Source organism: Micromesistius poutassou (genome assembly GCF_964030765.1).
Source record: "Micromesistius poutassou genome assembly, chromosome: 13".
NCBI classification, from domain to species: Eukaryota; Metazoa; Chordata; class Actinopteri; order Gadiformes; family Gadidae; genus Micromesistius; species Micromesistius poutassou.
The window spans coordinates 3,596,969-3,613,335 of NC_140283.1; the positions used below are offsets into that span (position 1 = coordinate 3,596,969).

At 42.5% G+C, this 16,367-nt stretch overlaps 2 protein-coding genes across 2 annotated transcripts; both read left to right on the forward strand.

Annotated features, from left to right (window-relative positions):
* Window positions 1-396: 396 nt before the first annotated feature.
* LOC311357789 (inter-alpha-trypsin inhibitor) lies at window positions 397-5,150 on the forward strand (the record flags this gene model as incomplete). The annotated part of the gene is made up of 7 exons (XM_084477823.1): window positions 397-405; window positions 2,477-2,594; window positions 3,434-3,625; window positions 3,993-4,172; window positions 4,288-4,332; window positions 4,854-4,932; window positions 5,069-5,150. 7 exons carry the CDS (start codon window positions 397-399, stop codon window positions 5,148-5,150), a joined length of 705 nt encoding a protein of 234 aa, XP_084333949.1.
* A 1,221-nt stretch (window positions 5,151-6,371) lies between these two features.
* usp3 (ubiquitin specific peptidase 3) lies at window positions 6,372-15,270 on the forward strand. Its single transcript, XM_084476882.1, has 15 exons — window positions 6,372-6,713; window positions 6,879-6,939; window positions 7,555-7,686; window positions 8,068-8,151; window positions 8,268-8,349; window positions 8,459-8,541; window positions 8,968-9,081; window positions 9,448-9,561; window positions 10,675-10,824; window positions 11,375-11,481; window positions 11,578-11,658; window positions 11,781-11,899; window positions 12,042-12,155; window positions 13,779-13,846; window positions 14,111-15,270. The coding sequence occupies exons 1-15, from the start codon at window positions 6,623-6,625 to the stop codon at window positions 14,649-14,651; spliced, it is 1,941 nt and encodes a 646-aa protein (XP_084333008.1). The 5' UTR covers window positions 6,372-6,622; the 3' UTR covers window positions 14,652-15,270.
* The last annotated feature ends 1,097 nt before the right edge of the window (window positions 15,271-16,367 follow it).

A 16,367-nucleotide genomic window follows, 5' to 3' on the forward strand; every position in this document is an offset into this window, starting at 1 on the left:
GCAACATATGCATGGGCCCATGCTGAGGGTTCCTGCATTATGGACCGACGTGCACACGAGGGGGCTGACATTGGCGTGGGCAGATGTTTCATGCAGTGACCGAATGGGTCTGGCACAAAGTCGCTTTAGATTGTAGTCCAATGGGCTGAGGCGATTGTATTTGCTTGGCACATCTGCCTTACGTGGGTCAACCCCAATTTAATACAGCTTAAATTGCCTATATTTGACTATTTAATAGTTATTATGTTACAGGTGTTCTCCATTTAAAGTAGTTGTAACTTGCGTTGTGTTTGGCTTGTACTGGATGGACTGGAACACTCTCAGCATTGTGGATAAAGCGGTTTATTACCTGCACAATTAGTCATCAGATAAACAAATAAAATACAGAGCGTGAGAATGATTCTGGTCCGCCTGCAGCAGATATCGTGATATAGCGCTAAGGTGATCATATAGTGTTATATATATAATTAAAAAAAAAACATATCAAAAATATTAAATTACTATGTCAGTCTGACATACAGCATACAAATAAGAACACCACTCCATCCATTATTAATAGTCGCTCTGAACAGCGCTCATAAAAAGGTAAACACTCCACTCATGTCGTGTGGCGACAAACGGTACTGCATGTAGAATGGAACAATGACCTAACCGGCCTACACGAGAAATAGAACTTAAACGACGAATCGAATTGGTTACCTGCACAATGTGTCATCAGATATACACATGCAGAGCATGAGCATGTGCCTGCTCCGCCTAGACAAAATAAATTAAATATTACGAGTTGCACGACAACAAATGCCTTCAAGGTCAAACGAAAAAAGAAAATCAAATGAAAGTTATAATACTGTGCCAAATATCACAAGAGTGCGATGTATAGGATGGCATATATGTTAAACAAAAATCTAGAAATAAGTCATTTGTACAATACAATGATAACATGACTTTAATGACTTTTCATTCGAACCAGTTTCTTTGCCCAACCTACCTGCAGATATCGTCTTTCCTGCTGCAGGATACCCATAATGCAACACTGTATACAAATATTTTAGTCTTGACCCAATGATACAGGATTTAACAATACCTACAAGCAGACATTTAATTTACTCCGTTACATACAACCCCCTTGAATCCTGCTACATTGGGGACGTACCTGTGAAACACTCACTGAAAGAGAGAGGAAGAGAGAGAGAAAAATACCTCTTAGGCCACAAGACTGTGAAGAAGAGAAGCGAAAAAATAGGCCGTCACTAAAAAAAGAATCACTTACTGTCGATTAAAGAATCCGCCAACTAAGGCGTACTTAAAGATTGGGATGGCGCCTTACCCAAGACTAAAAGTAGACTCTAGAGATGCCTGTTACACCTCAAATATTGCTATTACTCTGATAGTCTGATAATTATCTTTAACTGTGTCTTCAGACTGACATTGAGTACCTATGTGTTGAATTTTAAAACAAGCTTTTAACTAGAAGAATGAAAGAGTTCACTGTGGACTCTGGAGTGTCAAGCACTTGCTCGTTCATTTTGCAAATGAGTCTCTTTGGAGGGTTGACAGCCCTGCCTCGTCTGGTTCGGGCCTGATGTCACTAGCTGTGTCGGCTCTGACACCATATCAGACATCATGGGCTTTATAGAGACGAGTCTGCCGATCCTCCAGCTCAAAATCCTAAGGGCTGGCTAGCACTCAGCGTACAGTCCGGTCAACGCTGCCATCAATCTCATCTGGGAGGTTGTCTGTGGGGAGCATCTCTTCACTGCCATCCATCTCAACTAGAGGGTTGACTTCAGAGACCACCTCGCCACCATTCTCTCTTTAGGTGGCTGGAGTCCATCCAAGTTCACAGGAAGCAGCAGATTCCGATGAACTGCCTTCAGTTGGTGCCAGTTCACCTCTGTTGGCAACGAGCCCCCTGTCGCCAATGGCAAGTGGTGAACCCTTGACCTTCCAGTTGTACAGCCTTGCATGTCAAGTCTGCGCTTTCTGTCTGTGTCTCTGTGCAATTTGCATCGCTTCACGTAGGTCTTTCTTCAGGCATGATACAAACTCATTGATCGAGACAAGGAGCTCCACCAAACATGAGATAGAAAGGTGCAAAGCCTGTCGTCTCGTGCTCTGTGCAATTGTAGCAGAAGGTGAGTAGCTGTTACATTTGGTATGTTATTTGGCTGTTTACACCACTGTTGTTTAGAGAACCAAAAATAAGGAACAAAAATAGGGAAAGAAAAAAGAGATCATAAAATAAATATTTTGTGAAAAATACTTGTTCAACTTTGTTTTATTGTCTGTGCTTAATTATACAAAATGAAAATGTTTATGTTGGCCTATATATCCGGCCACCTTTTTGCATTTGATAACACTGATGGTGATGCACAAGAATGAACTTTGCTTGAAATAGGCTTGTCCCAAAGCTGTAAAATATAGAAAGCTAAACGTCCAAAGGTCAATAACGTAATAAGAAATTCAACTGCCATAGTTCTCCAGTTCTCCATTTCATTCTGCGAGGCGAGCCCAGAGGAGCAGCAAGATGGAGCTTCTTCTACTGTGTGGAATCCTTTTAGCAGCATTCCACACCAGCCATTCAAACATTCCAGGTAGACCCTTTAAAACTCATTTTGTCAGCTCCTGTTCAATCTGTATTTGTGTCTAAAAGGAAAAACCTTACATAGCCAATATAAACTAGATTTAAAAAAAGGCAACTTTGTAGATACTGTAGGCATTATGAAAGTTAAATAATACATTTGATAACTGAATTCACAGGAAAAACCCTAATACAATGATTAGGAAGGATTTAGAAGTATGGCATTTACTATAATCTCCTGTCGGAACTTCTGAAGCCAATTAAGCAATGGAGATACAATTTTTTTTCTTCTTTTGCTTCAAAAAATGTTATTTACCCATTTGTAATAATGATGTAGAACGTATTCCATAATATCTGCCTTTTTAAAACAGATACTGCTGTCTGAGTGTTGTTGTTCTGAGTAGGTGAACTCAATACAAAACTACAAAAAAATATGACTAATGGCACATGAAATAACACAACAAACACAAAACTATTGTATTGTATTGTAAAAATGTGGCGTTACTGTTAGTTTTATATTATATTAATATTCAAGTTTATGTTAAGTAAGCCTTCACTGTTAGAGGAAGAGTTTGAAACTCCGAGCCAACGGTTACATTTATAAATAGTGGGTGAGCAAAGACATCGTAAATGACATTTTACTGCAGTCATAAATAGGAGTGGACCTCCACCCTGGTTAAATATTACCCATATGCATCGAAGCCATATCACCCTACAGTCAATGTTTGAAAGCGCACAAACAAAGGTCTTCTTTCATTTATAATAAATAGTGAGGACATTACGAAGAAATAGTTAGTTAGTAGAAATACAATTTAAATTACAGACAAAACCTGACTTAATTTATTTCCACAGAGTTTTGTAAACTGCCTGCGGATGGAGGCACAGGCTCCGCACCGGAGACGTCCATTTTCTACGACGTCAACGATGACAATTGCTACCCTTTCCTGTACAGAGGCCAAGGGGGGAACCTGAACCGCTTCGCCAGCGAGAGAGACTGTGTGAGAAACTGCTCCGCCAAGGCGGAGCAGAGATACCCTACGGATGGTGAGAAAGGACAACCGATCACCAAAAGGTTGCACATGACAGGTTTTTAATAAAGGCGATTGATTTTAAAGACGGACTGAAAATAGTCAACATTCCAGCAGTTGATCTGGGCCACCTGGCCTGCGTATCCATCACTGAATGGTCTTTGGATGGCAGGGTGACGTGGAGCAGAGGTTAATGGTCTCAGCTCGTTTCAGGTGGAGGTGTGTCTCGTTGGGCTGATGAGTCGTATGTGTCACTGACACACTGTGTATCTACATGACCATTGTGTTACACTGTCAAAATCATGATGTTGTGATGCTGCTTGGACCAGCAGTTAAGAGTATTAGTCGTTTATTTGAAATGTGTATTTTCTTTTACTACACAGAAAAGGAAGCCTGCCACCTTCCCCTCCTCAAGGGTTCAGTATGTAAGGAGTTCACTGTGAGCTTTTTCTATGATTCTATTCATGACAAATGCAAACCGTTCTTGTGGAAGGGATGCCTTGGAAATGGCAACCGTTTCACGTCCCGACAAATGTGCAATGAAACCTGTGATGGTATCCATGGTGAGGATGCATATTGCATTGTATTGTATTACATACACATTGATATCTTTATGTGTGTTACACTCATACCTATTGGTGGTTGACAAGCCGTAATATTTAATATCTTATCTCCAAGATGAGGGTGAGGCTGACGAGGAGGTTGAATCAGACACCCCAGTTGGTAAGTAGACAGAAGTCAGATAATCAATGACTTTCCCCGCATCCTATTGTTTATACTGCACTGTATTGTAGTAGACAATTCTTTATTTTCTATTCAGATCACATTTATTTATAGATCACATTTTACCAGCTTTTACCAAACTGCTGTACAATTTCACGTTTCAGTAAGCCACAAACAAACAAAAGTACAATATATATTTATTATATATATAAATATATATTTATTATATATACAGGCAAATACAATTGGAGATATATTTAGGAGGATTGTTCAGAATGTTACAAACCACGTTGTTGTTGGACCTTTACATCATCGTCCTCTTTTGATATTTGAACATAGACAGTTATTCCATTACTAGACAACAGGATAACCACTTACTTGTGACGCGGTCTACAATATGTAGGCCCACCCATTTCTGTATCCTTAATCAGTCCTGTTCTTGTGTCTCCTCATCTCCATTTTTTATCATCTGTGAACTTGTTTTCTGATATGAGAATGCGTGTTTTTTTCATATTCATTAGCTCTCATTTGCGGGCTTGTAATTGGCATCCTGGGAGCCATCATCATCATCGTAATGGTTGTCTTGATGGTCAAGTCAAAGTAAGACATTACTTTACGAGATCGTTCCTATTTCCCTAAAACGGTGAAGCTGAAAACCATCAATCATTTTCATGAGGACGCATGTGTGTTGAGGTGACCAATATTGACTGTTCTGTTTTTTATTTGCATCCTCAAGGAATGAACCCAAGAAGAAGGGGCCGAAGAAGCCCAAACGTGAGGAGTCCCCTCTTCGAGTGAGCGCTATTGAATTGGAATGAAGACATCGCTGCATCTCCTACAGCAACACCTAGACCATACTATAGTCCTAAAGGTGCTATGATATTGAAAAGGAATGTAACAGGGCTAGAACTGTGGTTTGTACTAGAGCACTTAAACTATTTGGAATTTGTTCGTATTACTTTTCTCTCTGATATTTGCATCACTGTTATCAGCTGTGACACCCATGCCCTGTGTTTCTGCGTCTGCATAAGTCATATCGTGCCATCATTTCATCGCTGAGAACTGCCCTGCATGCATGTTTGACTTTAAATCATGCACATAATTTGGATAATTCATCAGGAATCCTTGTACTGTAGGTTAATATGTTGTTGGTATATGTGACCTTCCTTCTGTATTGGATATCTTTATAAGATTGACTTTATTAAAAAACTTAAGTTAACATAAGTATATGGCTATGATATGATAATGCATAATATGATGGTACATATTATTATTGTACTCTTTATTATTAACACATACAGTATATCAGTGAGAACCTTATTCCCAGGTGATCGTCTCAGACGGTGCTTAGGTTATTACCAGTTGGATTGGTAGTTGAGCTTCCAGCCAATCTATGTTCACCAGTCGCCCACCCAGGTATATTGAAATGTCTCAAAGGAACTCATATCACACTATATCTGAAGTTAAACATGTTCAGTAAACATTGATAGAGAAGCAACAAAGTGGGTCTACATCTATAAGATCTGTTGTAATGATTTCTGAAGGTATTGGATGAGAGCTTAATAGTAAAGAAAAAGGATAAAAGTTTCACAAATGTTGAATGCCGCAATTAACATTTAAAAAGGGACAGGGAGACAGCACTTTTATCAATAATAATTGTTTCACACATTTTATTGAGCCGATCCAAGGAAAATACAGACAGAACCTTGCTGATTATGATACCTATATTGGCCTATATTGAGCTAGTCCTCCAAAACACATATCAGTACCTTTCCTTATATACAACTCACACAAACAAAAGTTACACGACTTCAAATGAACACCAGTCCATCTTTTCCGTTCAAGATAATAACATATTTAGCAGCGAAAGGGCCGCATTACACAGACGAACCCAATCACACGCTCTCCAAGGCCTATAACACTGGTAGAACTGGTAGAACTGGAAGGGCTTTTGTTGTGTAGTTTCAATTTCTCAACGACAACGTCATTTCCGTCAATGTGACGTAATTTCCCTACGATACGGTTTGCTACGCCCGATGCGCTAGCTAGTTACCGAATACTATCTTTAATTTCATTAAAAAAGAAAGAAAAAACAGTGCAAATCTATGTCGGAATGCCATACAATCACGTTATTACTCGACATGTTGGCTATGTAATTAACCATTTAGCATGCTCACATCTGGTTGCGCCAACGAGTTAGCTGCCCCGAGCAGGTTCGTTAGCCGGAGCGCCACCAGCCCCCTATGAGCCTCGGCTAACGGGTCCGCAGAGCTCCCGTCGCCCCGCACCGATGGAGTGCCCCCACATACACTCCAACGTGTGCCTGACGGTCGACCCGTCCAGGTTCCCCAACGGTGTCCCGTCGTCCTGGTGCTGCAACGGTAGGATAAGCGGTAACATTGAACCAAGAGCTCCATTAAAGCCTGGTTTGTGGGTGGGTAACGCGGGTCGTGTTCGGGGAGGATGCTAAGAGCATGGAGCATTGTGTTTGTTTATTTTTAAGTTGATGCTGGATGTATGTAACGTCTTCGCCACGTTGTTTTCAGTCTGCAGATCTAACAAAAGCCCCTGGGTCTGCCTCACCTGCCTGCTGGTGCATTGTGGAAGGCGAGTACACCTGGAGCCCACTCAGGCTGACCCCTGAGCCTAGATCAGGCTGACCCCAGATCCGCACCAAACACATCGGATGGTTGTGTCTCCAACCTTTTAATCATGGAGTATGCCCAAAATGACCGTTTCTCCAATTGTAGCCTATTGGAACTTTATTCACATGATGAACAGCCGACATTTACTGACAACCCGAATCATCTATCGCCATATCCTGCTTAGTTTTAAAATTATAGCAGTACAAGGTGGGCCGTTACACACCGAACAGTGCACAATAAATAACGCACAACACACTTTGGTGTTGGAAATCGTTTTGATCACCAGTGGTCGCAAGGTTTTATAAAGACTTTATTATCCTGCCTTCCGATGTAGTAGTGGCATCTACGTCATTTGTTTTTGCTGCTTTTGGTCGGCATTTACCTTTTTAATAATATAAGATGCATCATTGTTTTAGTGGTAAATGCTTAGATTTTTCTACATTTGAAATAGCAAGACAACTGTCTAAAATCTCAAAATTGTGCGTTAACATTTTTTAACATGTTTGCATTTGTAAAAGTTAGATCTATTTGAACAATGCAAACACAAATGTGATGAGTAGATGTCTTCCTCATATAGATATGTCAGTGGACATGCAAAGAAACACTTTGAGGAGAACCAAGTCCCGTGCAATAGCCAGAGGACATGTGAGAAGCAGGAGAAGGTCCATCACTCAGTCTGTATGGACTGCAGCAACTACAGCCTATACTGGTGAGTCCTCTTCCCTGTGAACGCTGGTAACGAGTGCAATGGGTCACTGCGGAGCACCCAGGGACTAGTGTAATACAAAAGGCTGACAGGTGTATGGTCATGGTCAAGTCATCCACTATTCCAGTTTCTACTGGTGTAAAACATTCCCCAGGCATTTCAAACTCAACCCCAAGATGGACAACCAGTGGACTGGCATACAATTAGGAGGAAAACTAGTTTTTAGATTTAGCTAATGGTAGTTATTTTTCCTTGTTGAAGTTATGTAAACAGCATACTCATTTTAAGCATACTAGTGTGTGTTATCCTCTATATACTGGTATTATTTAGGTGATCGTTATTTAATGTTTTTGAGTTGTTTGTTTGGCTGACATTGTTTTGCAGTTACAGATGTGATGATTTTGTCGTTAATGACACCAAACTCGGGCAAGTGCAAAAAGTCAGGGAGCATCTTCAAAGTTTGGAAAAGTAAGTATGGAATAAGAAGTGAAACTTGTATATCCATATATTTTACTATACTGGTAATACTATCCACTGAGGGTGATTCATTTGTGTTTTTAAAGTAAACATTGTTCGTCTCATAGGTCATCACTGATGGGTGACAGACAAAGGAAGAGAAAGAACTTGGAAAACCTAGCCTTCCCCAGCAAGGTGTTCAAAGATGATGTATGCGTCTCAAGTAACATGAATCGTTCATTTCAACAGATTCTGTGCATCTTATGCTTTCAAGTAGAGAGATGACTAACTAACTAACTACTTTGTTATATCCTGACAGGGTCTCTCCTTGGCTCTGTGTGCCACAGGCCTGCGTAACCTTGGCAACACATGTTTCATGAACGCCATTCTGCAGTCTCTCAGGTAAGCAATAAGGTGGTCCTGATTTTGATATAGCATATTTGATAACCAACCTGCTTATTTAGTTTCCAGAGGTGTGGCATGGAGGCAGGACATTTCACTTTTGAACAAACCAATTGGATCCCATGCTGTAGGGAGTCTTGATGATGAGTCTCAATGATAATAATTATTATTGTGTCTTAAGTTCAAACTAATAATATGCAGCCTACATATGTTGAAGATATATCTACTTAATATGTAATTATCTGCATGATAAACTAAGCTATAATTATATTATAATATAACTATAATTCTATTTGTTTATCTTGTGTGGATTGAAGATGGTACAGTGGTGCTACCAATGATATATAACGTGGTAACTTCTACATCAGGTATTCAACCGTACAGGTAATGATGTTCGTTCATAACATTTTATTTTTCCCTAAAAAGCAACATCCAGCAGTTCAGCCGTTACTTCAAAGAGCTGCCGGCGGTGGCGCTGCGCAGCGGCAAGACGGCCGGGCGCAGGATGTACCACACCCGCAGCCAGGGGGACACCAGTGTGTAAGATCCCTCCGGCACCCTGCATCCGGCCGGCTCACCATGGTCCTGAGCCTGCTCACAACTCTGGTCAATTTGTACCTTGGCTCAAACACTTTACACTATTTGGTTGCTAAGCATCATCTATTAAGCACCACAAAAAAACACATTTGATGGGAATTCATTATTTATTTGAATTACTTGTTAGTCAGTTATTTGACTTAAAAGGGATGATGCCATGATACACATGATACACACCATGATACACTCATCTGTAGTGGCATTTCTTACATCTTGGATACTAGGATCTGTGATATGTACTGCATCTTGTTATGTGTGCTGTTGGCAGTGAGAAGAGAGACACCGTGACTCCTCTGTGTGGTTCAACAGGTCCCTGGTGGAGGAGCTGAGGAAGACGCTGTGCTCTCTGTGGCAGGGTAACCAGACGGCCTTCAGTCCAGACTCCCTGTTCTACGCCATATGGAAGATCATGCCCAGTTTCAGGTACTTGCATGCTGGAGGGGCACCTTAATGTGTAGTTGAAAAGGGATTGTCTCTGCTGCCATCTAGAGGCTAAAGTCCATCCACCTCTGTCAAAGTGATGCTCTCATATTAATTTGTCTGTAATTTTCCCCATATGTGTAAAACATGTTGTATTTAATATTACTATGATTTTATTTATTGTATATATATAAATTTTTTCCCCTGGATCCATACAATAATCCTTAATGTACTGTTCGGAGACTGAAAGACTGAAACTCACAAATTGTTATGCTCCCACCACAGAGTAGCAAGGTTATTTTAACATGTTTGGAACATAACCAGCAAACTAGTGGGCAGTTAAAGGAAAACCTCTAGATATTTCAACCTGAAAACCAAAATCTCTGATCATTGTGGGTGTAAGCGACTGATGCAGACACGTTTTGTTGAGATTGGTCCAGTACTGTGTGAGACAGTTACTAGTCAATTTACCTCCTTTTAAAGTGCTTGTTTTGTCACTCACAGGCTCAGATTATATTCTAACATTATGGAAAGGATCCCTACAGAGAATAAAACTTGTTTCTTTACATTTCACTTGATTACGTCTGTTTGTTATTTCAAGACCTCAATCAAGTCTCGCTCAAGGAGAAGCTCTTAAATCACGCTGTTACGCCTCGCCTTAATTGCTCCTGATGAGCTGGCTGTCGCCCTGCGTGGTTGACTCCGCCATTGGTGTGTGATTGTGTGCATGAATGGGTGCGCTGTGGATAAAAGCGCTATATAAATGAGGACCATTTACATAATCAGAGCCTGTCGGTGGCAAAAACCAGCACCTTAGAGGACACATTAGCAGGGTGCTGTGACCCCAAAGCATCACATTGCAGCCCGTATTACGGCTGCGTCGTTCATGCTCGATACTGGACCAATCTCAACATTTTCTCTCCGCATTAGTCCCTTGGATCTGAAAATAGTGTGCCGTTTGAAAAATCCCAAAGTTTTCCTTCAACTCCAAATGTATCTACATTTAATATCGGTTCTCAAGAAATGGTATTGGTTGAATTCTGAGCAACAAACGGTACCATTTGGATCAGAATGACTTTAAAACGCTCCCCTTTGTATATGCTGTGTTACCTCCAGGGGCTACCAGCAGCAGGACGCTCACGAGTTCATGCGGTACCTCTTGGACCACCTCCACCGGGAACTTCAGGGAAATCATAACGGCATTCCCTCATCAGCCTCCAGTCCAGACGTTGTCCGGCTGCCCCCCACAGCAGGCAAATGCTGCATGTACGACATACTAACCTTTTGTTGGTTTTTGTTTTTGATTCAAAGCCCTTCAATATGAGCGACTCCGTTCGGCCCTGTCTTATTCCTCAAGTCTTTGGGTGATACTCTTCAGTCCCGTCACATCCTTTTATTGGAAAGCGCATCCATTCACTCGTTAGAAGTAGAATGAGCCGTGTGAAGTTTAGATCAGGTCATCTGCGATATTCACTTTATCAAATAAGAAATAACTGAAATTTTCTTGTGAATTGAAAAAGATTATTAAATTTAAAAATGTATCAAATGATGAATGGAAAGACTGTACCTGCCTGGTATAGATGGATACATAGATAGAAAGGTTTTAAAACGTCGTCTGAATCTTCTAATAGATGGCCGCGCCCCACATGCACTGTTGCCTAGGGCGGGATTGTTCATTCATTGTTGCTCTCTCAATGGTCAAAGAACAGTTCTAATCTGGAGGCATGGCTCTTGCCTCTGTGCCCCTCATTTGGGCTTCCTTGTTTGACTGGTTCGGCCGGATGTGTCAAAGTCTATTCTGTGTATGCTCTTGCAGAAATGGAATAACCACTGTTGTGACATCCATCTTTGGAGGCATACTTCAGAATGAAGTCAACTGTCTCATTTGTGGGACAGAATCCCGGAAGTTTGACCCTTTCCTTGGTAAGAGCTTTTTTTTTCATTTTTTAAAATCTTTTCTAAATACTCATCCCTTATAAGTGATCTCCTATGAGCAGGCTTGGGCTGTTTTATTTCTAGATCTGTCGTTGGACATCCCAAGTCAGTTCAGACAGAAGAGGAGCAAGGACCAGGAGCCAGGGCCTACTTGCACTTTAAGTGGTGAGCATCGTTCCACAGCACCTCAGCGTGGGTCCTTTGATTGTGATGGCTGACTGAGGACACGCCTCAGGCGTAATACGCTGGCATGGTGATGGCTAATGCGTACGTGGCTCCATCCTCAGATTGCCTGCGTAGCTTCACAGACCTTGAGGAGCTGGACGACGCCGAGCTCTACATGTGTCATAAGTGTATAAAGAGACAGAAATCCACAAAGAAATTCTGGATCCAGAAGCTGCCAAAGGTCTGATTGTCATTTTAAAAGCATGTTTGTTTGGCAACAATTTACCTATATGTGATTGTATTGTCAATGACCCTTGTACGGCTTCACTGTGGACTCAAGGTGACACTTTGTTTTTCTTGTTCTTTGTGTGCTTTTGTTTCAGGTTTTGTGTCTCCATCTTAAACGATTCCACTGGACGGCCTTTCTGAGGAATAAGGTGGACACCTACGTGGAGTTCCCGCTGCACAGCCTGGACATGAGGGCCTTCCTGCTGGAGGTACGAGGGACCCTCAAGTGATTCAGAAAACCAGGCCTTGATTTGAGGGGGAGGCTGTGAATGTCAAAATCCGTTCTGACTCAGACACGCTTGCGTATCGTGAACCCAATATCTTTCTCGACTGCATTTAGGGCATTTAGCAGACGCTTTTATCCAAAGCGACAAACAATAAGTACATTTGTCAGAAGAAAGAGCTGTCGGTACAGTAAGGAGGTGCCAAGAATTGGCAATTGCTAGGTTAACCCATTCCCTGTATACAACAAAGATAGCTAGGATAAGATGCTACACGATGCTAAGTGCTATTTCTAAGTGCCAGGACGAACAACATACAATAGATGTGTACATTAATTGCCAGGACGTATAACATACATTAAGTGCATACTTTGAGTGCCAGGTCCAACAAACATACAAACGTACAATAAGTGCGTAAGATCTTTTTTTTTTTTAAGGAGAGTAAGGGAGGAGGAGGGGTGGTGGGGGATAAGGAGGGAGGCTATGCAGAGTCCAGTTGAACTCTGAGCATATGCATAGCGTCTTGTCCTTTGGAAATGAACAAGGCTCAATACAGGTGCTGTAGATATGATTTGAGAGATTTAAAGAGAGGGTGAGCAGAAAAGAGCAAAATATTTTTGAAATCAAACTACAACAATAAAAGTCCCCTCCCTCAGCTCCTTCATTTCTCTGCCATTGAAGTGTTCATTGCACACACCTATGATTGACAGGCGGTCTAAAAAGACCCTATTTGACTCGTACAAAGCCAGGCGCAGTCAACTTGAAATGGATATTCTCACAGAGCATTTCACTGGCTCAAAGCTGGTGGCTGGGCCTTTTGTTTTTTTACAGATAACACTGAAATAGGAGCTTTTGTTTAGCCTCAAACGTGGTCATATGTCTTATACGGTCAACATAGTAATCAATGTCATTTCGTCGCTGTTACTTGATTCCACTCTGCTGCGGAGGTGGGTGGCGTTCTTTTGGTGACATCTGAGTGTCTTTTCCGAGGTGCTCAGACGTCACTACCAAGGGGCACCGGGCGGGGCGGTGTGGGGACGTGAGGAGCTCTGTTTGGGCAGCAGTTAACGCGGGCGTCCGATAGAAATGTGTGCAGCTTATCATTATGACGATACAACATCTTAGTATTAGATTTACGTACAGCACAGGGATTAATGGTACATTCATAATGAATCACTTTAGTCTGAAATAAATTTGGTTTGAAAGCTGTAATGCGCTTTTCCGTTTTTATAATTCAGCCCAAAAAAATCGGAATGATAAGTGGCCACAGAGAGGCCTCAGGCTGCAGTCCAAGATGGCCTCTGTGTCCGCAGCCTTCTGGTTGAATGTGTGTCATGCATGTAAGGAGGCCAGGGTCTGCTTCAGTTGTGGATCAGGAAACTTATTCTAGTGAGTCACCAGTCACCCTCACTCAGGTTCAGCCAATGCTCCCATTTCTAAATGCCTTTCTCCTTTTAGCACAGTTTTTCTTTTATAAAAAACACAAATGGAAGTATTGATCAAAGTGTTGCTCTTCCCTGACAGACAAGACGAGACACATGCAGACTGATGATGAATAATGCAGTCTTCCACCTTGTTGTAGTGATTCATGCCTGTGGATTTGTATTGCAGCCAGATAAATCTTTGCCCGGGAGTTGCCTCTATGACCTGGTTGCTGTTGTGGTCCACCACGGATCCGGGTAAGCTGTGGTTGATAACTAACCTCATAAACCTCCCCTCATATCACTCGTGTGAATTGAAATGAGCTTTAGTGAACAGTCAGCGATTTCCCGTCACATCATTTCACCATTAAACATATACCTAACCTCAAGGCCAACATCGAAGGTAATGATTAAACGGAGCCAAACCACGGGCCACTAGGTGGTGGTGTTGCGTTGCATTGCCGGCGCCTCTCCGGGCCGACAGGGAACTTAACCCGCTGCTGTGTGTGTGTGTGTGTGCAGGGTCGGCTCGGGCCACTACACGGCGTACGGCTGCCACGAGGGCCGCTGGTACCACTTCAACGACAGCACGGTGACGGTGAGCAGCGAGGACACGGTGAGGAAGGCCAAGGCCTACATCCTCTTCTACGTGGAGCGGCCCGCCAAGGCCGCCCCCGCAGACGCTGCTGCGGCGGCGGCGGCGGCGGCGGCAGACGAGGCGGCCTCCGTCAGGGGCGAGACGACGACGATGATGAAGGAGGAGGAGGAGGACGACGTAGCGAGCTCCGCGGTCGCCGCCCCGCACGGGGTCGACGGCGGGGCGGGGTCGGACCCGGTCACCTCCCCCCAGGGGGTCAACGCCGGGGCGGGGTCGGACCCGGTCACCACCGGAGTGGCGGAAACGGATGTGGCTGCGACGGACGGGGAGGCCGGGGGCCAACCGGACGGTGCTGGCTGGGAAGAGGAGGCGGCGTTGGACGGGGACCAGTCACGCGAGGCCACCTCAGACACGCTTCCTGGAGACGGTGATAGCCTAGCTTTGGCATCCGCTGCTGCTCAATAAAGGGCCGGACACAGGCTTCAACATCCAGCTGTGGACTTCATTCATTCTCTTTTTTACCTATGCTGTATGGATTTATGTAATGTGTCTTCACGGAAAATATTGGATCATTATTATTATTTTTTTTTTACCATGTGCTGCTTGATTATTTTTGTCTGTTATGTTTTAATTAGATTTTTGTCATAGCGGTGAGTCACGCGTTGAGTAATTACCTCCAGACGGTTTAGGTCCAGATTAAGACTGAACATAACTGTCTTGTGTCATTCTTTAGTTTTTTTGCTTGATCAATTTTAGATTGTACTTTTTATTTTGTCAAAAAGTATAGATTTTTTTTTTTTTTAGAACTAGAGAATGGCTACATTAGCATTCCACCAATACATGACTGAATAGCCTTAACTAGAGCAATATGAAGTTAATGTGACTCCATAACTAGAACAAATGAGAATGATTTATATAAAAAAAAACGTTTTTAACCCTATGTATTAGTCTATTGACCCCCATGGCCTAACTTGGTAAACTGGCCTTGAAAAATGACTGTTGTTGTACTAGAAATGTAAATTGACAAAATCATGTTTTAAAATCATGGCTTGTTAAACCCATTGATAACACTTACTTTTTTACAACTTCAAGTCCTTATTCCTTCTTTGTAGATCGTCACAGCTAAGCGCAATGGCTAGCTCCCCATTCGTATGTGCTTGAATACATGTAGTTATGTTATGAACAAAGAATAAGTTATCTTCATTTTATGTTACGGTTGTGCAGAACAGGAGCGGCCTCCTGGTTTCATCAGTAGGTTGCGGTGTAGTAACCTTATAACCTTAACACCGTTACGTTTTGGCATACATGAATATCATGTATATGATATCAATACTAATTTAAACCATATTGTAATTGGTAAAATGCAAAGTGGAAAGAGCCTGAAATATTCCCTGTTAAACTGGGATGATATTGTGCATTCTCCCATATAAGTACAGACCTCAGTCTTGTTATAAACTAAATGTTACTAACTGTAACTAACCGGTCCCAATGCGTTCACATTGCGGCTGAGAATAACAGCCGGTCGTCCACCGGCGGCAGATGAACGTGGGAGGTGCACATCGTTAACCTATAAACTGCACCTTCCCCACCACCGCTGAGCCATTGATACATGCGTCCAAATGCACGGATCAAAGAGAAGCTTTTATCTGATGAACTTAGTATTTCAGCCCGCTTCATGCCGGTCGTACAATATACACAGGAGCGCCCCCCCCCCCCCCCACCCCAGGACACGTGCCAGGCGGCTCGCGGCAGGAAGAAGCCACTCATGTATGCTGAGCAGGTGCAGCTGCTCACGGTAGGCTGCTCGCAGGTGGCTGGCGGTGGACATGCTACTCTGTTCTCATTAAAGAAACAAGTGGCCTAATCTTATCGTGCCTGCGCGCGTGTGTGTGCGGGTTTGGTTTTTTTTTTTCCGTTAAGACTCGAGCCACAGCTGCCAATAAGATCACTGTCCTAATGTGTGTTCCTAATGCAAAATAATTGCAGAAATGGGAGACGTCATTATTAATCCTGCTGCTGAGGCCCGGTAGACAAACGGTAACGTGCATTCAGTACTTGAATTTACTAGAACTTGAAGTCGGTGCACCTCAGATTAAGCAATTGTTGTTGTTGCATTCTTAGCACAGAATTAATAACCATCTGCAATTACTTGTTTAACATACACACAAATACACAGCAACA